At 54.1% G+C, this 26,189-nt stretch overlaps 1 protein-coding gene across 3 annotated transcripts in view; it reads right to left on the reverse strand.

Annotated features, from left to right (window-relative positions):
• The window catches only part of EPHB2 (EPH receptor B2), a 215,621-nt gene that overhangs the window by 109,079 nt on the left and 80,353 nt on the right, over positions 1 to 26,189 (reverse strand). For all 3 annotated transcript variants that reach the window (XM_069575031.1, XM_069575029.1, XM_069575030.1), the window contains exon 3: positions 24,683 to 25,367. In XM_069575031.1, the coding sequence (XP_069431132.1) occupies positions 24,683 to 25,367 (685 nt within the window). The remainder of the gene's footprint in view (positions 1 to 24,682; positions 25,368 to 26,189) is intronic.

The following is a 26,189-nucleotide window of genomic DNA, read 5'->3' on the forward strand; positions in this document are numbered from 1 at the left end:
TGAGCCCATCTTTGCATGAAATGTTCCCTTGATATCTCTCATTTTCTTGAAGAGATCTCTAGTCTTTCCCATTCTACTGTTTTCCTCTATTTCTTTGCACTGATCACTGAGGAAGGCTTTTTATTTTTATCTCTCCTTGTTATTCTTTGGAACTCTGCATTCAGATGAGTATATCTTTCCTTTTCTCCTTTGCTTTTCGCTTCTCTTCTTTTCAAGGTTATTTGTAAGGCCTCCTCAGACAGCCATTTTGCTTTTTTTGCATTTCTTTTTCTTGGGAATGGTCTTGATCCCTGTCTCCTGTACAGTGTCACGAACCTCTGTCCATAGTTCATCAGGCACTCTGTCTATGAGAGCTAGTCCCTTAAATCTATTTCTCACTTCCTTATAATTGTATAAGTAAAGTAATCTCACTTACTTATAATTGTAAGGGATTTGATTTAGGTCATACCTGAACGGTCTAGTGGTTTTCCCTACTTTCTTCAATTTGAGTCTGAATTTGGCAATAAGGAGTTCATGATCTGAGCCACAGTCAGCTCCTGGTCTTGTTTTAGAAAAGGCAGAGGAACCAGAGTTCAAATTGCCACATCCACTGGATCATCGAAAAAGCAAGAGTTCCAGAAAAACACCTATTTCTGCTTTATTGACTATGCCAAAGCCTTTGACTGTGTGGATCACGACAAACTGCGGAAAATTCTGAAAGAGATGGGAATACCAGACCACTTGACCTGCCTCTTGAGAAGTCTGTATGCAGGTCAGGAAGCAACAGTTAGAACTGGACATGGAACAACGGACTGGTTCCAAATCGGGAAAGGAGTACATCCAGGCTGTGTATTGTCATCCTGCTTATTTAACTTATATGCAGAGTACATCATGAGAAACGCTGGGCTGGATGAAGCACAACCTGGAATCAAGATTGCCAGGAGAAATATCAACGACCTCAGATATGAAGATGACACCACCCTTATGGCAGAAAGTGAAGAAGAACTAAAGAGCCTCTTGATGAAAGTGAAAGAGGAGAGAGAAAACGTTGGCTTAAAGCTCAACATTCAGAAAATGAAGATCATGGCATCTGGTCCCATCACTTCATGGCAAATAGATGGGGAAACAGTGGAAACAGTGTCAGACTTTATTTTTGGGGGCTCCAAAATCACTGCAGATGGTGACTGCAGCCATGAAATTAAAAGACGCTTACTCCTTGGAAGAAAATCTATGACCAACCTAGACAGCATATTAAAAAGCAGAGACATTACTTTGCCAACAAAGGTCCATCTAGTCAAAGCTATGGTTTTTCCAGTGGTCATGTATGGATGTGAGAATTGGACTGTGAAGAAGGCTGAGCACCGAAGAATTGATGCTTTTGAACTGAGGTGTTGAAGAAGACTCTTGAGAGTCCCTTGGACTGCAAGGAGATCCAACCAGTCCATCCTAAAGGAAAGCAGTCCTGAATATTCATTGGAAGGACTCATGCCGAAGTTGAAACTCCAATACTCTGGTCACCTGATGTGACAAACTGACTCATTTGAAAAGACTCTGATGCTGGGAAAGATTGAAGGCGGGAGGAGAAGGAGATGACAGAGGATGAGATGGCTGGATGGCATCACCGACTTGATGGACATGAGTTTGAGTGAACTCCGGGAGTTGGTGATGGACAGGGAGGCCTGGTGTGCTGCAGTCCATGGGGTTGCAAAGAGTCGGACACGACTGAGCAACTGAACTGAACTGAGGATGGGGCTAGTGGTAAAGAACCCACCTGCCGCCAGCGCAGGAGACATAAGAGACTTGGGTTCTATCCCTGGGTCGGGAAGATCCCTTGGAGAAGGGAACGGCAACCCACTCCAGTATTCTTGCCTGGAGAATCCCATGGACAGAGGAACCTGGTAGGCTACAGTCCAAGGTGTCAAGAAGAGCTGGACACAACTGAAGCAACTTAGCACCCACATATGCTCTAGGGTCAGTTACTTAACTTCTTTGCGCCTCAACTTCCCCCTCTGGAAAATGAGAAGAAGAAAAATACCCATGTCGTGGGTGCTGTAGGACTTGAGTATATATTATTAAGAGCTTAGAACAGTGCCTAGTATGTGAAAGTCACTCAGTAAATGTTGAACTATCCTTAGTATTGTACCTTCCTCCCCATTTGGAAACATCCAACTTGGAAATTCTCATCTGCAAATTGTGAGCCTGGACTTGACTCTGCAGCGATTTCATCACATACACCAGCTCCAAGGAGTCTGCCTGCGGCCCTTCTGGACTGAGCAGAAAAGTGTGGTGATGGATTGGTGATGTCTGTTCTGGACCTCAGAAGGGAGAGTGGAGGCCAGCAAGTCTCTCACAGGCCTCCACTGGGTCATTTCATTGACTCAGCAGACATTTATTAAGCTCCTGCCCAGGTCAGGACTGGGCAAGGTCCCAGGCTATAAAAGTGAGCAAAAACAGACATGATTTTCCCCTAGAGTCAAGAGTCCAGTGGGGAAGACCTTCGTGGGCTGATTGCAGTACTGCATTCAGAGGTCAGGCTTCCTTTCCAACACTTGCTTGCTGTGTGACCTTAGGCTAGTCACTCAGCCCGCCTGGGCCTCTGTCCCCTTATCCATAGTGGGCTTAATGATCCCTTTTCTGCCAGAACCATTCACCTTTCTTGAAATTGGCTCTCTCTTAATGCATGGACTTTGCCTACAATGCTCTTGCCCACTGTCCTCTTTTGAAAAACATTTATTCATTTGGCTGGGCTGGGTCTTAGTTGCAGCACATGGGAGCTTCAAGCTTGGTCGCAGCATACAAGATCTTTAGTTGCAGCATGTGGAATCAAATTTCCCGACCAGGGATCAAACCCAGGTCCCCTACACTGCTAGATAAGTCTGCAAAGCCCTCTTCTATCACAGGGTGCTGCTGCTGTGCACAGGTCTGTTCATAGCAGCTCCTCTTAGAGTAGGAGCTCCTGGAGGCCATGGCCATGTCTACATTCTTTTCAGCACCCAGAGGGGGCCCAAGATTGCCTGGCACTTGGCATAGGCTCAGTCCCTGGGGTCCGAGGCAAGTGGAGAGCTAGACCAGATGACTGTTTGAAGTCTAAGAAGAGGCTGGGCTCCCAGTTTGCTGAGATCCAACCAGTATGCTCAGCTCAGAAGGCCTCGTCTTGACTACTGGTTCTGCTTCTTTCTAGTTGTGCTTTGCCAAGTTGCTGAGCCATTCTGAGCCTTGGCATGTCTGTCTACTATAATAGAATTATGCTGTGCAGTTAGAGGCTAGCCAGGGCCCCAGCATATAACAGGTGCTCAGTAAAAGTCATTTCTCCCTTTTCCTTTCTTCTTAAGGGAGCACTCAGGGCCAGCATCTGTAATCAGACACAGGTCAGACAGAGTTCTGGGAGAAAACACATGGGTGGGTCAAATTCTAAGAAGCAGAGGAGGAGAAAGGAAGGTGTAAAGTCCCTCTTAGGTGCCCCAACTGGACCTGGCACCCACAGGCGATTTCTCGAAAAGCAAGACCCATGGCCCACGTGTGCCAGGCCACCCCAGTGTCCTTGGCTTTTCACGCTCCCTAGCCTCGCTGGGAAGCACTCCCTTCCCTTTCTTGAGCAGAGGCGCCTGTCTCTTGGTGCTGCAGCCTCGGTGCTGATAATAAAGGCACCTCTGTGTGTCTCTAGGGAAGCAGGACTGGGGGCGGCGGCGGTGGTGGGGGGGTGGTGCCCACAAAGCTCCCGCAGCTGTGTGTTTGCAAACAGGGGAGCTGAGCTGTGCAGAGGGGCTGAAAGCACTAATTGTCTTTAATTAAAGGAGGTTGGAGGCAGCGCAGGCTTTGACAAAAGAGATTTCCAGCCTGTTACAGCTTCAGCCTGCGCTGGGGCTGGGCTGCCAGGGCGCGTCCCCGGCTTTGTCCCTGTGGGGCCTGGCCCTGCGGAGGGCACAGCCAACACCTGCCTGCTGGGGGCGGGGGCGGGGGCGACGTACATGCAGTAGAACCGTGCTGCGAGAGCTGGGCTCCTGGGGCCTGGGAAGACGTCTTCGTGGTGAAGGTCCTCTCTTGCTCATTCACCCACTCAGCAAGCATCGCTGAGCACTTGCTATGTGCCAGGCTAGTGCTCAGAACTGGAAGGTCAGGGACTTAACGGTCCCCATGTTTCAAGAATTCCACATTCGAAGAGGCTGCATGGTACAGTGACCTCAAGCATGGACTCTGGTACCAGCTGGCCTGGTCTTGAACCCTGGCTCTGCTGCTTATGAGCTGTAGGATCTGGAGCAAATTACCTTTCTGGGCCTCAGTGTTCCCATCTGTAAAACGAGGATGATAAAAATGGCACACATTTTAGAGGTTGTGTGAGGCTCAAAGGTTTGCCCAGTGCATTTGACAAACATCGCCAGTCGTGACTCATTCCTTCATTTGTCCAACTCTGGACCCAGCGGCAGCCCCAGAGGCACTCAAGACATGGGAAAACCCTGGTCTGAGAGGCTGGCTGGGTTCCGGTCCCACTGGCCACTTTACTTGCCCTGTGGCTCCCCAGTCTCGGTTTCCCCACCTGCACAATGAGGGCTGGGCAGGATGGTGTGTGAGGGAGGGGCTCTGCCTTGCTTGCCCCAGTGTCCTGGGAATGGAGGCTCTTCTGAAGAGCAGGCCTTGCTGGGCTCCTGCTCCGGCTGTGTACAAATGGGCTCAGCCTCCCGCGCCCAGCAGCAGCGGCTTCTTCGGCTCAGGCCATTCTTCCATCTTCTCTCCCCAGGCTCACCCTGCCAGGTCCACAGACACATCTGTAGCCCCCCTAGCAGCACATACGCACTGGCGATCTCTCTCTCTCACTCACACACACACACTCACACACCCATACAATCACCTGCCTTATGCTCACCCCCCGCCCCCTCCCCACCCCCACTCAGCAGAACCTTGGTCTCCATCCCCTCCCACGCTCCAAGGCTTGCTGACCTGGGGTCCAGGCTGGGTGGGAGGGGGACTGCAGCTCGCAGCCTCTGATCCCTTGCCGCCCAGCTGGCTGGGCTGGGTGGTTGCAGGGCAGTGGGGGGAGGGGGCAGAGGGCGCAGGCGTCCTGGGGCTAGACTTCTCAGGCAGTGGGAGGGGAGGTCAGTTCCTGAAAGGGAGGGTCTGAGATGAGCCCCTCGAGGGGCGGGGTAGGTCTGGAATTTTCAGCATGGGGAGCACCCTGGGAGGTTGGGAGATGGTGACCCACGCCCACTCTGAGGTTGCAGCCCCTTGTCTAAGCGCCTCAGCGCAAGGGCCCTGGTGAGGAAACCGAGGCTCAAAGAGAGGATGGGTGGGATTCAAGGATGCACAGCCAACCCGGGTCACCACCGAAGTCTCTTGGGAATCAACAAGCCAGGCCCCTGTGGCCAGCATGGGAGAGAGATTATGGGTGGATGATGGGAAGGTAGGTGGCTCACCCCAAGTCTCCAGGGTTCTAGCCTTGGTGTGAAGGTGAGGGGCCAACCAGGCGTGCTTGAGAACCCCTAGACTGACAAACTCCAGGCTGGCCAGACCGTAGGCTGAATTCCCGGCAACGGTGCCCACTGAGGCGTGCGGCCCAGCGTCGCTCAGGATGAGACCTATCTCTTCCCTGTGATTCCTGACCCCAGCCCCTCAAACTGACCTCAGGGACAAACAGCCTCTGATTACGACTCTACCAGCTCCCCAGAGCCTGAGGGGGGTGACTTTTCCCGGCCACCTGCCTTCCACTGGGCCGTGAGTCCTCTGAGGGCAGAGCCTGTCTCTTCCAAGGCCACCCATGAGCGCCTGCTGTGTGCTGGGCAGGACTTCCAAGCTTCACACAGCTCTTCCGGGGCAAGTCTCCTGTCCCCTTTTCACAGATGAGAAAACTGAGGCTCGGAGGCATGGAGAAAATCTGAACTGGGCTGTGTGAGTCTGCAGCCTTCTCCCCCACCTCGCCAGGGTGGGGCTCAGTAGATATGTGCTCAGCAAATCAATGGCCAGGTCAGCTGACTCCCTGGGTTAGCAGGTGAGGCGACTGTGGCGGCCGCCCCGGGTATGTGTACCACACCCCTTTCTGAGGGGGAAGGTAAGGGGGCTTTTGGACCCCAGCTTGACCCCTGTGTCTGGGTTGAGGAGAAAGTCTTCACTCTCCAGTTCACAGTTCCCCCTGGGCCCCAGCTGAGTCCAAGACAGGGTGCGGGGCTGCAGGGGGTGGGGGGCAGTGGGTGGTGGCAAGGGGTCTCCTTCAGGTCTGAGGAGATCTGAGGGGAATAGGTGAGGAAGGGTGAGGGGAGGGGGGAGGCAAAGAGAAAGTACCCAGCGGATGGACAGACAGACAGGTGGGGGATGAAGCCAAGACAATGGAGGATGAAACCAAGACGGGAAACCCGATTAAGGCAGAGAAACCAAGAGACGGAGGAAGAAAGGAAACACAGGAGGAGGACAGGAGGGGAAGACAAAGGAAGGAGGAGGCGAGGAGGAGCAGTCAGGTTCAGAGGGAGGGGAGGGGCTGGAAGAGGCTGCGCGCCTGTGGGCAGGGCCAGGGAGGCCTCCACCCGGAACTGGGCAGACGGGGGGTGGGGGGTGCGGAGGTCCCTTGCGGGGGCATCGGCTGTGCGAGAGCGTGTGAGTGGGTGAGAACGTGCGAGCGGGTCTGGGTGACTAAGCGTGTGCCTTTAGGTCCAGACAGGTATGGGAAGCAGCCCAGGATGTCTTTTCTGGCTCTCTTGGGTCCACACACACACATCGTCCCGTCTTGTATTCCTGAGAACTGAGCTGGAAGATTAATCCATCATTAATACAGTCTTTGCTGGCAGGATGGGGACAAGTGCCAATTTTTTTTTTTTTTTTAGGGTACCAGGTAAGGAAGGAGTGACTGGTTTTCTCCACCCATCCATCCATCCGTCTGCCACGCACCCACTGAGCACCTTCTGTGTGTCAGGCATTGAGCTGGGACAGGAGAACCTAAAACATAAAGCCAATAAACTCGTACCTGCACTGGCTGTGATAGCCCAGAGTGGGAGGAAAGGCCTGTGGGGGTCCTGAGTGTAGATGCTGGGACCATATACTAACATGCTGAGTCTGGGCAGCCCCTTTGCCTCCCTGAACCATTGTCTCACTGGTAAAATGGGGTGGCATTTCTTGCTTCCTGGGCTGACGTGGGGTCCGCAGAGGTGGTATGTGGAAGGGGCCCGGTTCTCTAATGCATGCTCTCTGGCCCTGTGCCCTCCCACCTTTGCTACAATTCTTCCTGAAGATGCTGAGCATCCAAAGCTGCCAACCCTTCCAGACCCAGGAGGCAGTCACAGCTGTGCAGCCTGGCTGGGGCGCTGGGACAGGAGATGGGTCAGCCCTGCCCAGCCCAGGCAGCTGCAGAATGAGGACGGGGATGAGGGTGGGCAGGTGCCCCTCCCCGGGAAGCCCCACACCTGCCCTGCCTCTCATGCCTGGAATATTTGGGGTGGGGGGGCCTCCTCAAGCTATTTCAGCTTGTCCTCCAGGTCTCGGTTCAGGTGCCGCTTCCTCCAAGAAGCCCTCTGGGACTCCCAGCCTGAAGTGTGGTCCCACCTCCACCCCACATTTCTCCTGTGGGTCCTCACGGTCCTGAGCTTCTCCTTTATACACCTACCACTGTGATCTCCTGGAGGCAGAAGCCACCTCAGGTCCAAATCTCCCTGGGTGCTTGGACCCAGGACAAGGCCCAGTGCACTGTGGGTTCCAGCCGTTTCTGGAGGGGCTGGGGCATTTGTTGGCCCATATTCTGCCTGCTGCTCCTGAGGCTGGGGGTGAGGCTGTTGTTTTTCCTTGAGAGCTAGAAATCCACTTCTTCAGACACCAAATCCCTCCTTGGGGAGGGGGCATCGGGGACTCTCCTGACTTAGGAGGTGGGGAACGGTGTCAGGGTGATGCTGGGATAGGAGAGGAGGGGAGACGAATCCTAGCTCTGCCTCAGACTGGCCTTCGGTCCTTGGGACCCTCATCTTCCTTGGCAGTAAACCAGGAGGATAACTTCTTGGTGGTGGGTGGGGAGGGGCAGGGTTTTGGCCTTAGGCTGGTGGCCATGCCAAGGAGCAGTTACGATGGGCGAGTCTTCAGACACCATCATGAAGTGGCCGCCCCTTTCCAATCTGGGGGGTTGCCTCTCTCAGTTATGAGTAAAGTGTTTTACAAATGAAGCGTCAAGATAATCTCTCACCCTTGCAAGCACCTCAATCCCCGATGCCCCTCCTAGGTGGAAATTCGAGTGTCTCCCCTACAGCAGGCAGGCCTGAGGCTGGCTGCCAGCTCTGCTTCGATCTAGCTCTGGAACCACATTATCCAAATGGGCTGGGCTGTCACTTCCCCAAGCATCCTCTCTATTGGCCAAGGTGGTGACCCAGTCCACCCCAAGGCCACCCTGCCTCCTGTCCTTTCTCCTCCCGCTTCCTCCCCATGCTGGGTCCCCCGCAAAGCAGAGGGGGGATCCTCCACTCTCCCCGCGATGTGACATTCACCAGCATCACTTCTGGTCCCATCTGTGGAGAGGCCCCACCCCGGCCCAGGCTGCTAATCCCCACAAAGCCGTGCACTGGGCCCGGCATGACAAGCAGGCCCTGCGTGGCCCGCAAGCTCTGTCAGGCGTGCTCGGAGGGGCCGAGGCGGGATTCAGTGCGGCTGTCACTCTCCCTGTCCGCGCCTCTAATTGGATTCCCAACACGCAGAGGTCAGCAGAAACGCTGGGGAGAGGAGAATCAAAGGGAAGGGGCGCCCGGGAGATAAAGAGAGGCATTCTTCCCGGGCCACAAAGACGGCAGCTCGAGGGATGGGAGGGGACCCCAGCGAGGGGGTGCCCAGCTGGAGGGGGCTGGTACCCGGAGAGCTGGAGCCGGTGCGCAGGAGGCTGAGGCTGAAGGGCCTGCCTTCTTCCAGCCTCGGGCTTCCCCTCCTCTGTTCCCGGGGCGCCTCGGGCTTGGACACCCTCCAGCCCTTGCTCTGGGGAACGGGGGTCCTTTGAGGCCTGACCTCTGTCTCCCGCCTGCTCTAGGAAGTGTTCTTAGCAGGCTCGAGAAGGCCCTGGAATTAGCTGGATCTGGGTCCCAATCCTGGCTTGCCTCCTGCGAGGCTCGGGCAGGCCCTTGCAGCTCTCTGGCCACAGTCTCCTCCTCTGCGGAATTGGGGTAACAGAGGGCAGCGGGTAGGCTGGGATGAGGGGATGCTAGCTTAGACCACAGTGGGGATGCATGGGGGGGCACACAGTTGCCCCTTTCTCCAGGAGGCACCACAGCTCCTCCGCCGGCCTGTCCACCAACAGCCCTCGTGTACACGCAGCCTCTCTTCCCGAGAAGAAGGCAGAAGCATTATGTGAACAAAACATGGCCCACAGATGCGAGAGAAACGCTGATCCAGCCTAGGCAGGGGCCTTGCCATCAAGTCTGTACCACCATTCGGGCCTCCTTGGCAGCTGAGAAACTGGAGGCTCCGGGAAGCAAGGGAATGCCCAAGACCACCGACTAGAAATCAGCAGAGCCTGGTGAGGAACTGACCCCAGCCCAGCACCGTCACCAAAGCCCCCCCAAGGGCCCCTCCTGCTTTACCGTAAATCATAAGCAGAATCTGGGTGTATGTGCTGTGCACACAACCAGCGGGAGAGGCTGGCAGGCTGGGGACAGAGGCTTGCTGCAAAACGGGCCGATTTGCTTTAAGGACGTTTGGTTCATGAAAGAGACATGAAGAGGACCTCAAAGGGAATTTCTAAGAGACAGAAAATCAATGACCCTGACATTCTGGCCCCCAGAAAGTGTGAGAGAGTGTGTGTGTGTGTGTGTATCTGTGTGTGTGTGTGTATCCCTCCCTGACACACACACTTCACTAGTGGGGTCCCTTGCACGCACAGAGACACATATGCACACAAATACCCATTTCCAAGCATGTGTTCATGTGGTTTGATACAACATATAAACGAACATATACACTCGGGCTTGATTTCCTTGTGGTTGGATATGCGCAAATATACCCACACCTACTTGACTCAGTACACACACGCCCACGGACAGGGATCCCCTCACACCATGATGGGTACACACACTCATTTTGTGGCACCTACGTTCCTGTGCGTGCGCTGGTCCAAGTGAGCCAGCATGTGCGTGAGCATGCCCCTTCTTGTACACACATGTACTGGGACAAGTCAGGCGGACACAGGAACATACAAGCACAAGGGCAGTAATGACCAACGGTGGGCTCCAGGGTGAGCATGTGGGCAAGGGCACGTGCAGGCCCCGCCCCTGAAATGTACACACATGCTCTTATGTCCAGAGACGTTCCAATCGCACATGTGGAGGGATGTTGGGTCAGTGGGCACGCTTCTACACACACAGGCACACAAGCAGACTGCCATGAGGCCCAGTGCACACTCTGCCACGTCTACCAGGGCCAGCGCACAGATACATGCAGCCATGTCAGGGATGCCCTGCCCTGCCCCAGCACACGCGTGCGTGTACGCCCCTCCCAGGACTCCAGGGAGTTCCCAGAGACAGACAGCTCTGACCGCAGGGTGTGGGGGAGGCAGCCCAGGGCTGCAGTTGCCAGGGATATGGACGTGGGGCCCCCGAGGCTGTCTGGTCTGCCCAGGCAGCTCAAAAAGGCCAGCGACCGTTCTCGGGTCTTTAAGATGCTGCGAATCAGATGGTGACACCTTTAGGGGATGAAGCCTGAGTCTGGTTCCCTGGAAGAAGCCAAGGTAACATGAGGCTCTGGGCCCAGAATTTGCCAGGGACGTCGGGGACAGAGGCAGGAAATCGCTCCGACTGGCCCTCAAGTCCCACCCAGGCCTCTGCTTTTGCTCGCCTGGACGACAGGGGTTAAGGGCCCTTACTTGCTGTGTGGCCTGGAGCAAGTAACTCACTCGCTCTCTCTAAACCTCAGTTTCCTCATCTGCAAAAGGGGATGATGACAACCTTGAGCAATGAGATAATTAGTTCCAGGCTATGGTCAGCGCTGACCACATGCCACGTGCTGGGTGCCGTGCCCGGTGCCTTACTTTGATTATCACATTGAACCCTCACAACTCACCTGTAACATTCCATTCATTATTATACCCATTATTTAGATGAGAAGGTTGAGGTTTTTGGGAAGTGATCACACGCCTGGAGTCACACAGCTCATAAATGTCAGAACCAGTATGAGAATCAAAGCAGCTGGCTCTTCACCTTAACCTTCCTGCTTGAGGGCCAGGGTGTGGCAGGTAACAGGGGGTCACTGTTCTCATGTCACAGATGGTCACAGCTGCCCCGCTGGCCTCTCAAGCGGCACTGTGAGGACCAGGAAGAACAGAATCAGAGGCTGTTGGTACATAAGAGTCGCTCTATAGGTGGCCACGCTGAGCCCCGGAGGTGGGAGGGGTGGGGGAGGTGCTCTGCCAGGGTCCCAGGGTGAGTGGGTTGGGGGCAGAGCCCATATTCGGACCCAGGCACCCTGACTCTGTGAGCTGCTCCTGTGCTGGTCAATCTGGCTAAAACAATGCCGTGTCACAAGCATGTATGAAGCGCCTGCTGTGTACTCAGGCTTGCTTGTAATTGAGAGGGGATTACCAGCAACCACCAGCCCCCTGAATGATGTACACACACTCTGTCCTCCAGGTGCTCGGCCAGGGCACTGCCTGGTGCCCAATCCGAGAAACACCCCTTCCCAGATGGAGTAGGGGTGCCCCTCCCCTCCCCATCCTTTGCCTGTCCTCTGAGCTCCCATAACTCCTCTGGGCCTCTTCTAAACCCAGCGAGGCTGGGACCGCAGGCCCCACTTAACAACGAGGAAACTGAGGCTCAGAGAAAAGACTTCCTCAAGAGAGACAGGCACTGGGGCTGGGGTCTGACTCCTAAGGCTGGAGACCAGCAGGCTGGGTGCCTCCTCCTGCTCTGTGTCTGTACAGACCCAGGCCCCTGGTGGGTTCCCGCAGGCTCCTGCTAAGAGATGGGTCCCCCAGCAGGCCCTGGTCAAGGACCACCATGTGCAGAGTCTAAACACGTAGGCCAGTGCAGGCAAGGGAGCAAGAACTGGAATTATGGTTGTTAACGATGAAGACACAAGGAATACTGAGAGATGTTTCCTGAGGCCCCCAGCTCCAAGAAGGATTTAAGATTTTTACAGGAAATACTGCATCAGGAAACAGGAAATACTACAGGAAAAAGGACCCTCAATCCAAGTCTAGAAACACCTGTGCCAACCCCAGATAGACCTGCTTGGCATCCTGGCCACTCTGGTTGCCCTGGAGAAAGAACCCCCAGCCTCTCCAAGGGCCTTTGTTAGCAACATTGCTCACATCAGGGTTGGGAGGGTACAGGGCGTGAGACTGGGGTGAGTGGGGCTCTGCAACTAACATTTGTGGAGTAGCTTCTGTGAGCTAGGTTTTCCCTGGTGGCTTAGATGGCAAAGAATCTGCCTGCAATGCGGGAGACCTAGGTTTGATCCCTCGGTTGGGAAGATCCCCTGGAGAAGGGAATGGCTACCCACTCCAGTATTCTTGCCTGGACAATTCCACGGACAGAGGAGCCTGGTGGGCTACAGTCCATGGGGTTGCAAAGAGTCGGACACAACTGAGCAACTAATGCTACTTTCACTTTCTATGAGCTAAACATCACTCTAGAAGCTGGAGACAGCAGTGGATAAAACAGAAACATCTCCCCTCCTGGAGTTTGCATTCCAGGTGGGGAGAAAAGTAGTTAAGAGATAAAGAAGTGAGCCTACAGTATGTCAGGTGGCAGTAAGGGTGATGCAGAGAAATAAAGAGGGAAGAGGGACAGGCTGCGTGCGCACGTGTGTAAGTGCGCATCTGTGCATGTGAACACATGGGCACCCTTTTGAAAACTAGGGCCGTAGGGGACCTTGGTGAGAAGGTGATGTCTGGGGAGAGACCTGAAGAAGATGAGAAGGCAATCAACGAAGACACCCAAGGAAAGAACATTCCAGGCAGATGAAACTGCAGGCCTGGAGTGAAGGAGGCAAGAAGAAGCGAGAAAAATATCTGTCTGGAGTGACGAGGGACACATCACGGAGGGCTCTATGGGCCCTTCTGGCTTTCGCTTTATGTCAGATGAGGGACTTCAGGGGGTTGAGCAGAGGCAGGGCATGACCTATGTTTTAGAGGGACCTCTGGCTGCAGGGCAGGGAGCAGACTAGGGGGCAGGGAGGAGGATGGGTGGAGACGTCCAGTTGGTAGTTGGGTATGTGAGTCTGGACATTAGAGAAGGGGTCCAGGCTAGAGATTGGCCAGAGAGGGCCTGGATGAAATCAACTGGAGAGAGAGAGACGAGGAAGAGGAGACCAAGGACTCAGCACTGGGTCCTCTGGGGTAGAGAAGTGGGAGGTGAGCAGGAACTGGCCACAAAGCACCTGGCAAAGCAGGAGGGACACCAGGAGTCAGTGGTTTCTCTGTCACATGCCCCTGGGGAAGCTGAGGCCTGGGAACTGACCAACGGATTGGTGACATGGGTGTCACCATGTGGGAGTTGGACCATAAAGGCTGAACACCGAAGAATTGATGCTTTTGAACTGTAGAGCTGGAGAAGACTCTTGGGAGTCCCTTGGACTGCAAGGAGATCCAACCAGTCCATTCTAATGGAAATAAATCCTGAATCTTCCCTGGAAGGACTGATGCTGAAGCTGAAGCTCCGATACCTTGGCCACCTGATGCAAAGAGCTGACTCACTGGGACAAGACCTTGATGCTGGGAAAGATTGAAGGTGGGAAGAGAAGGGGATGACAAAGGATGAGATGGTTGGATGGTATCACCGACTCAATGGACACAAGTTTGAACAAGCTCCAGGAGATAGTGAGGGACAGGGAAGCCTGGTGTGCTGCAGTCCATGGGGTCACAAAGAATCTGACACGACTGAGCAAGTGAACAACAAGAACAATATGGCCTTGATTAGGAGCAGTTTTAGTGGAACGATGGGGCAGGGGTCTGATATGAATGTGTTCATGAGAGCTTTCAGAACAAGAGTCATCAGCAAGAGGCCGGGAGGGTCACACAGCCTGGGCGTCAGAGTCAAACTGACCCAGTGACCGAGCTCTGGTCCCAGCCCCGACCCTTCCTAGCGGTGAGCCTCAAGCAGCACACCTTGCCTCGCTGAGCCTTAATGTCCTCAGCTCAACGACGGGGATAAGATCCCTCTTATAACCTAGGGCTGTCAAGAATCAAATGAGATAAAGATTGTGAAAATATTTCACTCACAATGAAATGCACAAATATTCCAGTGGGAAGACAGCAGGTTTTGGATTTCAGTGCTGGCTCCACCATTCATTAGCTGCGTGATCCTGAGCTGATTTATTTAACCTCTTTGAGTCTCTGCTTCATCCTCTATAAAATGAAAATAACAACTGTACCTAACTTCTGGAGACTGCAGGGATCCAGAATTCTATACCAAGCCTAAGGCAGAAGGCCTAGTACACAGTGGGCGCTCATCCAATGCACGTTCCCTGCCTCCCTGGGCTCTTGTCTCTGATATTTACAATCAGGGCCCAGTGGGAGGTACAGGGAGCATGGGACTGGACCCTGAGTTTGATTGCTGGGTCTCTGGATAAGCCATTTTGTCTAACATCTTGGGGCTTCAGTTTTTATAAGCTTGAAGCTGGTGAGCAGTTGCCTTGGCCCCTTTGTTTAGGAGGTGCCAAGTGGGCAACAGGCAAAGTTCATGTATTGCATCTGGATGCCAGTGAAATGGGAGCCCTTGTAAGTTTGTGACCCTCTTCTGGGTCAGCATGATCAGGAAATAAATCCTTGAGATGGAAACAATAGTATCATCCAACCTCCATGGATGGGGTTCCACAGAGAAAGACTGGGAAGGTCTGGTGAAGGAGCAAAGAGCCCGAGGGAGCAGAGAGGGTGGGAGTCTGGAGGCCTGCCCACCCCTCAGGATGACCCTGGGGCCCCTCTATCTGTATGGTTGTCAGGGGCCCACCACACCTTCCTCTTCACATAAACCATGCGTCCTAGGGGCTGGGAGGAAGTCTGCCAGGGTACCTCTCTTGTGGGGTGGAGACTAAGATCTCCTGTGGTTCCAGCGGTCCCTGGGGTCTTGTTCCTGCAGAGGTGGAGGTAACGGGTGGGGGCCACCTAACAGAACATCACGGGGACAACAAGGGGCTCCCATGAGAGTCTGGGCCGGGAGGCCGGAGCACTGGGCTCAAGTCTCATCTCTGCCACCAAGGGCACTGTGACCCTGGGAAAGTCTGGTCCTCTTTGGCTTCAGATTTTCTTGCCTCTAAAATGGCACTAATAATCTTCGCCTTGCTTCTCTCATGTGGGTATCATTCAGATCAAAGTATCTCAGAGGGTGAGATCAAATGCTACACAAAAGCAGCCTCTAATCTTTTTCTGGAACGAGGCAGAGTGTAAGTAAATAAATACTGTACATATGTAAGACATTATAATTACAAATGGCATGCCCTCCCCACCCCCCCGACAAGCAACGGAAACAAAACAAAACAAAACAAACAACAAACCTCGTTTTGTACCGTGTGAAGAATTCTCATTCGGCCTGAGTTCTGATTCCAGCTCGATAGCTGACAAGGTGAGGGAGCCTGGGCAAGTCTCCCCACCCCGACCCTGTTCCCAAAGCCCTGGTAGAGATCAGATGCTGGTTTTGAAGGGGCGGTTTGAAAGCCCTGCCAGTAGGGAATTAACAATAGACCATCCTCCCGCCACACTCCCCTACCCAAGGAAGGCAGTCTAGGGTGTGGGAAGGGACTCAGGCTTTGCCGGGCAGGTCTCAGTTCAAGCCTCTCACCTGCTGTGTGGCCTTGGGTAGCTCCCTTCCCCTCTCTGGACCTCAGTTCCCCTCTGAGGTCAAAGTTCATCCCTAGGCACTAGGAATGAGGGGAGCAGGGAGAAGTGGCAGGGTGGGGGCTGAGGACAAAGGGCCCCAGGGAGGAGGTGTCCCAGCAGGGCGAGGGGTAGAGGCCAGAACGGGGCCTGTGGGGCCCACGCCAGCTGCCGCACAGCCATGAAAATCTCTTAACCACACAGAATTGTTAACGGCTCTGAAATCCTGTTGTACCACAGGCTTAGAAAGGCTTAAACTGTTAAATGCATAAACTTCCTCAATAAACGGGCTCCTCTTGCCAGATCCCGAAGCCCAGCCAGATGAAAAGGCAGCCGCTGGAGGGAGGGGAACCTCCCCCAGCTGTTTATGGTCCTGCCAGAGTGTTCTGGGGCAGCCTGTGGCCAAAGCCCTCAACCTGATGCCTTCGGGGTCCCGGGTCAGTCTAGGGCTGAGAGAGGGCAGTGCTGGGGCTCCAGGGTCAGATGACCTGGGTTCAAATCCTATCACTTCCTGTGTCACGGTGGACAGGTTGCTTCACCTCTTTGAGCCTCAGTTTCCTCTTCTGTAAAACAGGGATGAGGATGCTAAACCGGTGACTGGGAGTCAGTGAGACCCTCAGCGGGGAGCTGCCTGGTCCATAGGAGATCCTTGGATGTGCTGGGTCTTAGCTGCAACACTCGGGAGCTTCGCTCTTTGTTGCGGCATACAGGATGTTTAGTTGCGGCATGCGGGGTCTAGTTCCTGGACCAGAGATGGAATCCCGGGGACCCCTGCATTGGGAGTGCGGTGTCTTAGCCACTGGACCACCAGGGGAGGCCCTACCAAGCCTTTCTGACACCTCCAAGAAGCAGAGGATATCCTTCCCTCTTCCCCTCGGAAGCCCTTCAGCTGCCCTCTCTTTCCTATGAGGTCTTACAATCTCATGCGTGACCCTCCCCCTACCCCCACCCCCAAGCTGGTTATCTGTCAAACTCTTTTTACTTCTGCCATCTCAGAGGCCCCTGGGTAATCAGGAGGTGGGTAGGGCAGGGTACCTCCAGATATCCACGCACCCCTGGGTAATCAGTTGTCCCAGCAAATTGGAGGAAGCTGGGCTCACAGTCTGCTCCTGCTGCTTGCTGCTGGCTGTGTGGCCTTGGAAGACTTGCTGAGCCTCTCTGGACGTCTGTCACATTTGCAAATGGAGCTCATCATACCAACCGAAGATTCAATAAGACAATAGAGCCCATCATATAGCACAGAGCTGGGCACACCGGAGGCGCCTTTCACCCTCAGCTCTGGCCCTCTCAGTCCTCCGGACTCCTTTCAGCCTCTGCCTCGTTCAGCCCTTGGACAGAGCGCAACTAAAGGGCTGACAGCCCCTCTGCCCTTCTCCCTTGGCTAGGAAGACTTCTTCCATGCCCCCTGTCCCCCAGAAGGCTGAGGGTCAGTGAGAGACCAGGGTTAAAAACAAAACATCAGTATCATTTCTGACTATCTTTTTTCTGGACTAATTTCTGCCCCCAACTCCTCCCATTCTCCAAAGCCCTGGGAAAATGGCTCCTCCTCCAGGAAGCACCTCTCCCCCCACCAGCCACACCCAGCTGTCTCCTGACTTCCTCTGGAGTGCCCCAAGGCTATAGTTACAGATGGAGCCATCTCCCCTGTACCAAACTGGAAACGCTAGGAGGGCAAGAAGGGCCTTCTTCATGTCTGCAGTCCTTATACCAGATCCAGGGACTGGCACACAGTAGGTACCTGATTTACTAGTGTGTTAGTTTCTTGGTCCTCTATACGAAGACTCTCCAAGAAGCAAAAAAAAAAAATCAGAAAATGAACTTCAGTGAATGGATGATGGTTGGCTGGGTAGGTAGATAAATAGGTAGATCAATGGATGGAGAGATGGATGGATAATTGTAAATAAAAACACGTTTTGAGAGCATAGAGGGAAGGGGATGTGGGGAGAGAGAGGTACTTCCAATTTTTAAAAGCAAAGACTTGAATAGCCTGAGTGTATTGGCCAGGATTCCCATCCAATCCCCTTTCCCAAAGGCTGGTGTGTGTGGTCTCAGCCCTGGCCTGAGTCGGGGGTCTGGAGGGGTTATCTATGACCCTTCCCCATCCCCAAGCTGGGTGTCTCCACCCTGCCCTTGAAAAGATGCTGCAGAAGTTTCTGTGGCCGGGGCGGGGGGGGGGGTCTGGGCTTTTCCTCCCACCCAGCATTCCAACACTCACACCCCTTTCCCAACTCAGGCCTCGCCAGCTGGACGCCGCCGCCTCTTCACCCCGAGACTGACCGCACCCCACCCCCACAGACTCACCAGACACAGCTGGGCCACTGGTCCAGCCTCTGTGGGAAGGGCTGGAGCTGAGAGCAGGGTGAGAAGGAGGCCACCCTGAGGGTGGCCCAGGCTCCAGCTCTGAGGGCCCAGAGAGGATCTCTGACTCCGGCCCCTCCCTACCTTGGCTGGGGAAGCACAGGATTCTAGAAGTAAAACAGAAAATAAAGCCACAGGCAGAATATCCCATGCTGCTGAGTATGTGGGGAAACAGACACTCCTGAAGGCTGCTGCCAGGAGGGTAACTCAGCCCAGTGTTTCTGGAGGGCAATCTGGCAGTGTGTGCCAAAAGCTCTAAAAAAAAAGTCCATACCCTTTGACCCCACAATTCCACGCCAGGAGACATATCCTACACAGACACCAGGCGCAGTGCAGAAAGGCAGAGGGACCAGGAAATTCATCTCAGCATTGAAGATAGCGAGAAACCAAGCAATCTACCTGTGGATCACAGAGGACTGGTTAAAAAAATTATCCCACAGATAGCCTATGGAAATCTAAGAGCCTTCCCACATGATCCAACATGACATGGAAAAACGCCCACAAAATACTAGTAAGTCAAAAATCCTCATGTATTCCCAAAAGGAATCTATTTTTTCTTTTAAAAAAATCAGTATGTGTAAATACACATAAATACACCTCAGAGGATCCACATCAGCCTGTTAACAGTGGTTACTCTCTGTGTTACTGTAATTTTCTCCTTTAAGATTCTGCAAATAACCTGTATTGCTTTTGTGATAAGGAAAAGTTATTTTTTCCTCAAAATAAAAAAAAGCTCATTGGGAGAAAAAAAAAATGCTCACAGGCAAGTTTGTAAAAGTTCTTATTTTTTTGACACTTTTCTAGGTATTTTCTCATTTACTTGGCACAGCAGTCCATCTGTTTATTCTGTTTTGCAGATGAGAAAACAAAGACCAGGAGAGGGTCCATGGCTTGCCCAAGGTCACACAGCTAGCAAGAGGCAGGACTGGGGTTTGAAACCAGGTCTCCAAGTCCAAGGTCAAGGAGAGGCCACGGGTGGGGAAGAGAGCAGGGCCAGGGGCCGCCAAGCAGGGCAGGGGGAGGAGAAGGAGAGGCTGGGAGGGGAAGCCTGGGGCAGCTGGGAGCTGGGAAGTCTGAGCTGGAGCCAGCTGATCAACATGTGCGTGCAACCATCCCCCTCCCCCAACCCCCCACCCCCTCACCCCTCTAACCCGCTGGCTTGCAGCCCCTCTCCCTGTCCAAGCTAAATATTAAAAATCCCATTACACCCTGAGAGCATCGCAGAGATCACACTCACTGCGGAACTCCCTCCAGACCCCTTCGAGACGCATGTCTGCCATTGGGAAAGAGAGAAGGGCAGGGTCCCCAGCGGTTTCTGGGCTGGAAGGGGGGTGCCCACGCATGGGCAGGGAGGGGCAGGTAGGAGTTTCATTAGGGAAGGGGAGGCCAAGATAAAACTTGGAGAAACTGAGGCCGGGTCACGTTCCCAATCAACCCCATCAACATCTGGAAAGAGTCAGGCAAATGGACTCAGGGCTTGGGTGGAGCAGCTGCTGCAGAGGCTGGTGGGGGGTGGATTCCCGGGCCACCCTCTTGCCCCACGACCCCCAGCCCCAGCAGATCCGCTGATGGCAAGCCCCAGTGGGGACTGTGCTACCGAGGGGGCTGGGGGCCAGGGTAGTGAGAGAAGGCAGAGGTCCTCTGCAGGCAGTTCCTGGAGTCTCCCAACCGCCATCTCTGTGGCCAGTGCAGGCTCAGCGAACCGTGAATAGAGGAATCAAGGAGAGAAAGCCGTGTCCCAGCTCCACTCCCAGGAGGGCACTGGACACCCACCACACATGCCCTGTACTGTCACAGCATGGGCCTTTGTTCACAAGGCTTCTTGACCATGAGTTCCTTCCCCCCCTTCACCCATCCAAATCCTACTCACTCCTGAAGGCCTACTTCAAATGCCACCTCCTCCTTGAAGCACTCCCAGATGTCCCATCAGAAAAGATGGTCTGCTTCCGTCAAAGTACTTGGCCTGGACAGATCTCGTTTCTGGAAGGACCATGCTCTGCCTTGTTCTTTTGTGTCTGAATCCTCTGCTCACCCAGGAGCCACTTGAGGCCAAACCCTGAGTCTCAGGCACTCTCTTCCAACCATCCCAGGTCAGCCCTAGTCAGCTCAAATGACACGTTGTCCAAGAAGTCTTCTCTGAATCGCCCGGCTAAAGCAGATCCTCCTTTTAATCTCTTCTGTTACACCTTATATTTTTCTTCTCACTCCTCACAGTTTGTAACTATTTACTTGTTTATTTACTTTGTGTCCTCCATCTTCCTCTGCCCACCCACCTGGACCAAAAACTCTGGGAGGGTAGTGAATGTGCCCTCTTGTTCACTTTGAGGGCAATGGCACCCCACTCCAGTCCTCTTGCCTGGAGAGTCCCATGGACGGAGGAGCCTGGTGGGCTGCAGTCCATGGGGTCGCTAAGAGTCGGGCACGACTGAGCGACTTCACTTTCACGCATTGGAGAAGGCAACGGCAACCCACTCCAGTACCCTTGCCTGGAGAATCCCAGGGACAGAGGAGCCTAGTGGGCTGCCGTCTATGGGGTCGCACAGAGTCGGACACAACTGAAGCGACTTAGCAGCAGCAGCAGCAGCAGCAGCAGGGCTGGCATAGACCTGGCTCATAGAAGGCGCTCGATAAATACCTGTTAGAAGGCTAACTGGTGCACAGAAGGTACCCAGGACATGCTGGTTGAGGGGTTAACTGGGCCCCTCCCATGCCCTCCCCACTGTGCCCTGCACACAACAGGCTCCAGAGCAAGTTGGTCTGATTGAATCAGTTTAGCCCATAGTTTCAGGAACCACTGAGTGCATTAGAATAGCCAGTCCATCATTATTCGCCACAGCCCACCCCCTGGGATCGCTGCCATGCCCCGAGAGGACTCACCTACTCCTCCTCTGCCAAGTTTTCTCTAACTTGCATTTCTTTGAGAAAGCAAGGGATTATTTTCCCATCAAATTATGCTTCAACATTAAATGGATCTTTCCAAACCACACCCTCCCAGAGATTCTGCTTAAGGTCCCCTCCCACCCTTTAGGGTGGATGCTCCCTGAGGTGGTGGTGGGGCTGGGCCTGTGGTCATTGCCTGGCCTTGAGTCCTGCTTGGTCTGGCCAAGGATGTGTTAACACATCGTGTGTCTGAGCTAAGAGTCCTGTTATAGAAGCATCGGGGCTGCTTGGTTTAAAAAAAATGCCGATTCTTGGCGTCACCTCTGAGGCCCAGAACCAGACCTGGGATGAAGTTTGCGCCAGACTGAGGAATCTGCATTTTAAGAAACCTGCCAATGGTTCTGGAGGGAGGTGCAGAAAAGGTGGAGCATCCCTGAGCTGGAGATGGGAGAGCACTCTGCCGACCACTCGGATGGGAGCTGTAATTACCATTCCGACACGTCCCGGGCTGGTGGGGCCAGCGCCTCTGGGGCTTGGGCTGAAGCAGCCCCACATCTGGGTGGCTGCACACAGGCCACTGCAGCAGCTGGTGTCCTTCTGGCTCCCTGAGCTCATTAATCACACCCTGACTGGCCTCTGCTCACGCCCAGCAGCCGGCGGGGCTAGGCTGGGCCTGGGCTGGGGGTTGGGGTTGGGGGAAGCCAGCCCTGGACACACCCTGCCCTCGTATTACCTCGAGCCCCCACCACTTGCAAGAAGCAGCCCAGACTCTGATCCTGTGACAGGCAACCTCTGCCACGGCCCCAGTGACCCTGCCTCCTGGTGTTCACACCCCCATGTAATTCCCTCCCCTGGAGCAAGGACTGAATTGGATGACTCACTTTTAATGAAGAGAACTTGGGAGAAGTAATGAGACGTCCCTTCTGAAAACGAGAGGATCAAAAGATTGTGGCTTCTGTCTTGGGTACTCTCTCCTTCATACTCCGGGGAAGCTGCTGCACACGCGGGAGGCCCATGTGGGAGGGACTGAGGCCTGCCAACAACCCTGTGCGGGAACGTGGAAGCAGAACCTTCCCTGGTCAAACCTCGAGATGCAACCTCAGGAGAGACCCTGAGCGAGAGGCACCCATCGATCAAGCCATCTGTGCCTGATTCCTGACCCTAAGAAGCTGAGAGATAACACATGCTTTCTGTTTGCAGCGGCTAAATATGGGGGTAACTTGCTATGCAGCAGTGGATAACTCACACACCTCCTCATCTAGGTACCCCTCCACTCATGCTTCTTCTTACCTCCCTCCTTGTGCCCTGAGCCATAGCCCCACCAAACAACTGACCAGTCCCTCTAAGGAGCCATACCGATTCATGTCCCCAGGCCTTTGCTTATGCCAATACAACCTCCAGAAGGCCTGGGCCACCTGGTCAATGCCTCCTTCTCCCAAGACTCAGCTCCAATGCCACCTCCTCTCAGAAGCCCTCCCTTTTTTGATGCCCATCATGGCCTGGACCCTTCCTATTAAAACAAAATCTGACACAATCTCACTCTTGCTCATTTACAGCTGGTCCTCTCTGCTAGACCATGAGCTCCTAGAAGGCAAGGCCACAGCTGGATTCTTCTGTCTTGCCTGGTGTTCAGCACAAGGCCTGACACAGAGGAGGGGTGGGGAAGGTTGGAGGAGTGAAGAGCCGGTAGACAGTGAGGGACTGATTCTGCTCCCCACGGCCTGTCTCACCCCCGCCATCTCCCAAGGTGGTGCATTTTCACACTCAGGTATAGGAAACCAGATGTATTGTCTTCCCCGAGAAGTCAGCCTTTTCTCCCCATTTCCCCATCTCTTTCCCAAGATCATCAAGGCTCTGTAAACTGGGATTTCTGGTTTCCTCTGCGTTCTCTCCCTGCTCCACCTTGTCTCCACTTCCAAAACACCCTTCGACTACACTCCTCCTCTTTCCCAGCACTGGGGATGCCCAGTCCAGGGGTCACCGTCTCCTAAGATCACTGCAGCAGCTTCCTCAGAGGCCACTGCTCCTGTCTCTCACAGATCCACTTCTCCTCCCAGAGATCTTTAACGCGCTTCCTCCAAGGGCTGGAGGGAGGTGTCACGGAGATGGTGGATGTGGTAGAATTTCATAAAGGTGAGGATCACTGTAGCTTCCCCAGACTCAATTTTAATCGACTTTCAAGGCTCCTGGACTAGCATTTGGAACACTCCAGGATTCATTCCAATCAGGAAGGCAAGAGGAACCGGCACAAGTAGGCTCCAAGCCTCCTATACCATCACCATCGACCACCACAGCTCACAGTGCAGAGACTCTGTGCCATGCTGGGGTTTATATGTAGCATCCCATTTAGTTAACATTTATTAGGTTTTTACTAGAAGTCACTATAAGTGGTTTACATGTTTTCAGGCCTTGAATCCTCACTACTATCCCATGAGAGAGGGTTTCACACTTGGTTCAAGATATCCAGCTAGCAACTGGCAGGGATGGGACTTGTTCTCAGCTCTGTCTACCTTTATAGGCTTCTCGCCACCATGCAGTACCTTTTACAACTTCTTACACTTGCAAAGAAGCTTTGTGACTCTTGGTTGTCATCAAATACCACCTGTCCTATTGTTTACTTCACATTTTTCCTGAAAAAAACTTAAAGGGCACAGTGGTCAAAAGGGTGGTTTGGAATCACACAACCTGGTAAGCCCCCAGGCCACCTCTGCTTACTCCCTGTACGAACTCTCTGAGCTCTGACTTCTTCCTAAAAGACGGCATGTTCCTTCACAGGGTTCTTGTGAGGATTAAAAGAGTTCGACATGTAAAGTGCTCGGCACACAGTAAAAATAGCTCACAGTGGGGCTGTACTTTCCCATTTCTCTGGATTGGAAGTAATCACATTACTTGCCTTGGCCACTGAAATGTGGACAGGCATGACGTATGAGCCATTCTGGGGGGTGGGGGGCGGTGCTTTAGAGCCCATATACAACCTGTCTCACTTGCTCCTTCCTTCTGCCTGGTGATCACAACCTTCCAAAGAGTGGGCGGCTCCATCTGCTTGGCTCGCAGAGGGAGGAATCCCAAGCTGACTCAGGCCATGCGGCATTAAGTGCAAAATAAACATGTTTTGTTACTTCAGCATGGCTTGGCCTATACTGACTGATACAGCAAAAGCTCAATGAAGGTGATCTTATCAATATCATTTACTATGCTTTACACATTTTCCCAAGCTGACTCGTGATGGACATGTATGATCAAGTGCAATATAAACTTCACTGCTTGGCCACTTCGGCACGGCTTGGCCTATACTGACTGATACAGCAAAAGGCCAACGGATATTATCTTATCGACGTTATTTACTACGGTGTACAAGTTTTCTTAAAAAGGGAACCACATCACTTTTGTGAATGAAGAAACAAAGTACCACCTGCTATCATTAATATTCACATAGTAGTTAGAATGAGAAACGGTTATCCTCATACCAACGAAAATCAGCGGGCACACCCCCTGCAGCATCTGCACACACTACCATTCATGAGGCAGTGTTCAACGCCTCCCTCCAAGAAGCAGAACCATGGCGATCGATCCGGAAACTCTGGCTGCAGAGGGCCTCCCACTCAACTAAAGGCCTCTGCCCTGACCAGCCTGCCCTCTCAGCTGCCAGGCTCAAGGCTGCAGCCAATACCAATGCCACGCACTTGCAAGGGACACCTGTCCCGCCACGGCCCTTACCTCGGCAGACCGTGCCGTTCTCCACGGCCTCGAAGCCCGCCTTGCACATGCAGCGCCCAATGGGCACCAGCCACTCGCCATCCCCGTTGCAGTAGAGCTTGATGGGCACGTCCACCTCCTCTGCGTTGGCGATGCAGCTGCCCCGGGCAGCCACCAGCGACGTGCTCTCCGCCCCCGACAGCGTCTCCTGGAAGATGGCGCCATTCTGGATGATGCGGGGGCACTTGCGGTAGAAGACGCGCACGGCAATGAGGGACATGCAGCCGCCGTAGTCCTGGAAGGCCAGGTAGAAGCCGCTGCGGGACACGGGCCCGAAACTCCGCACCTCAGTGTTAATCTTCATGACCCGGCCGCCTAGGTCCACCTGGGAGAAGCTCTCATCGGCGGCAATGGTGTCCACCTTCACCCACGGGTTCTCCATCCAGGTGGGGAAGGTCTTGGTGGCCGAGTCGAAGTCGGCCTCGTAGTAATAGAGGTTGAAGGTCTCCTTGCAGGAGCCGGGCACACTGGGGATGCTACTGCAGTCACGCACCGAGAACTTCATCTCCACGTGGATGCGATGGGCGCCCCGGCGCCGGATGAACTTGGTCCGTAGCCAGTTGTTCTGGCTCGACTCAAACACATTGCATACCTGGTACGTGCGGATCGTGTTCATGTTCTCATCGTAGCCACTCACCTCTTCCCACTGTGGGTGAAACGCCAGTCAGGTGGGGCAGCTAGGGGCTGAGCCCCAGGGAACATCCTAAGCGGGGAGGGCACAGACTTTGCCTTAGGGATCCTCCAGCCATGAAGGCGGCAGGCAGGACACCTACCATCAGGGGCCTCCTGTCTCTCAGGGGGAGGCACAGACTCTACTCAAGGGATATCCCAGTTTGATGATGGAGACACGATGCCTACCATCTGAGAAACCCCAAACTGAGCAGGAGACTTGGCTCTGGCCCTGAGGAATTCCCCGCTCTACGCAGGAGACGCGTCAATCTGACGGGAAGGCCACACGCCCTGCTCTTGGTGGTATTCCCCTATCCACGAGGGAGATGTGACCCTTACCCCCCAGGGGTAACTAATCTGGTAAAGAAGTCACGGCCCCCCTGCTGTTCCTGGGAAGCTCCCAACCGAACGGAAACCAGGGAGAGGCTGAACCCACACAAAGTACGTGCTTGAGGAGCGGCCAGTCTGCTGAGGAGACAGGGCTCTGTCCGCCCGGAGTGCCGTATCTGGCCAGGCAGACACAGCCCTTGCCCTCGGGGATCCTCAGCCCAACGGACGATGAGCCCTCACCCCCATAACAGAAACGTGAGGCGTTTCCCTGCGAGAGTAGTGAATACGGAGACCTCCCCGCCTCCCTGCCTGGGGTCATTGCTCTGGCACCTCACCAGGCCCTGGCCTGGGCGCTCGCCCACCCAGCTGTGAGCTCCCCCATCCCACTGCTGGATGGGGCTTGGCAGGGCTGCGGAAAGCGGGGAACAGAAGGGCAAAGGCTGTGTTCCATGCACAGACACTCACTCTC

This window comes from Ovis canadensis, chromosome 2 (genome assembly GCF_042477335.2).
Source record: "Ovis canadensis isolate MfBH-ARS-UI-01 breed Bighorn chromosome 2, ARS-UI_OviCan_v2, whole genome shotgun sequence".
Classification (NCBI taxonomy): domain Eukaryota; kingdom Metazoa; phylum Chordata; class Mammalia; order Artiodactyla; family Bovidae; genus Ovis; species Ovis canadensis.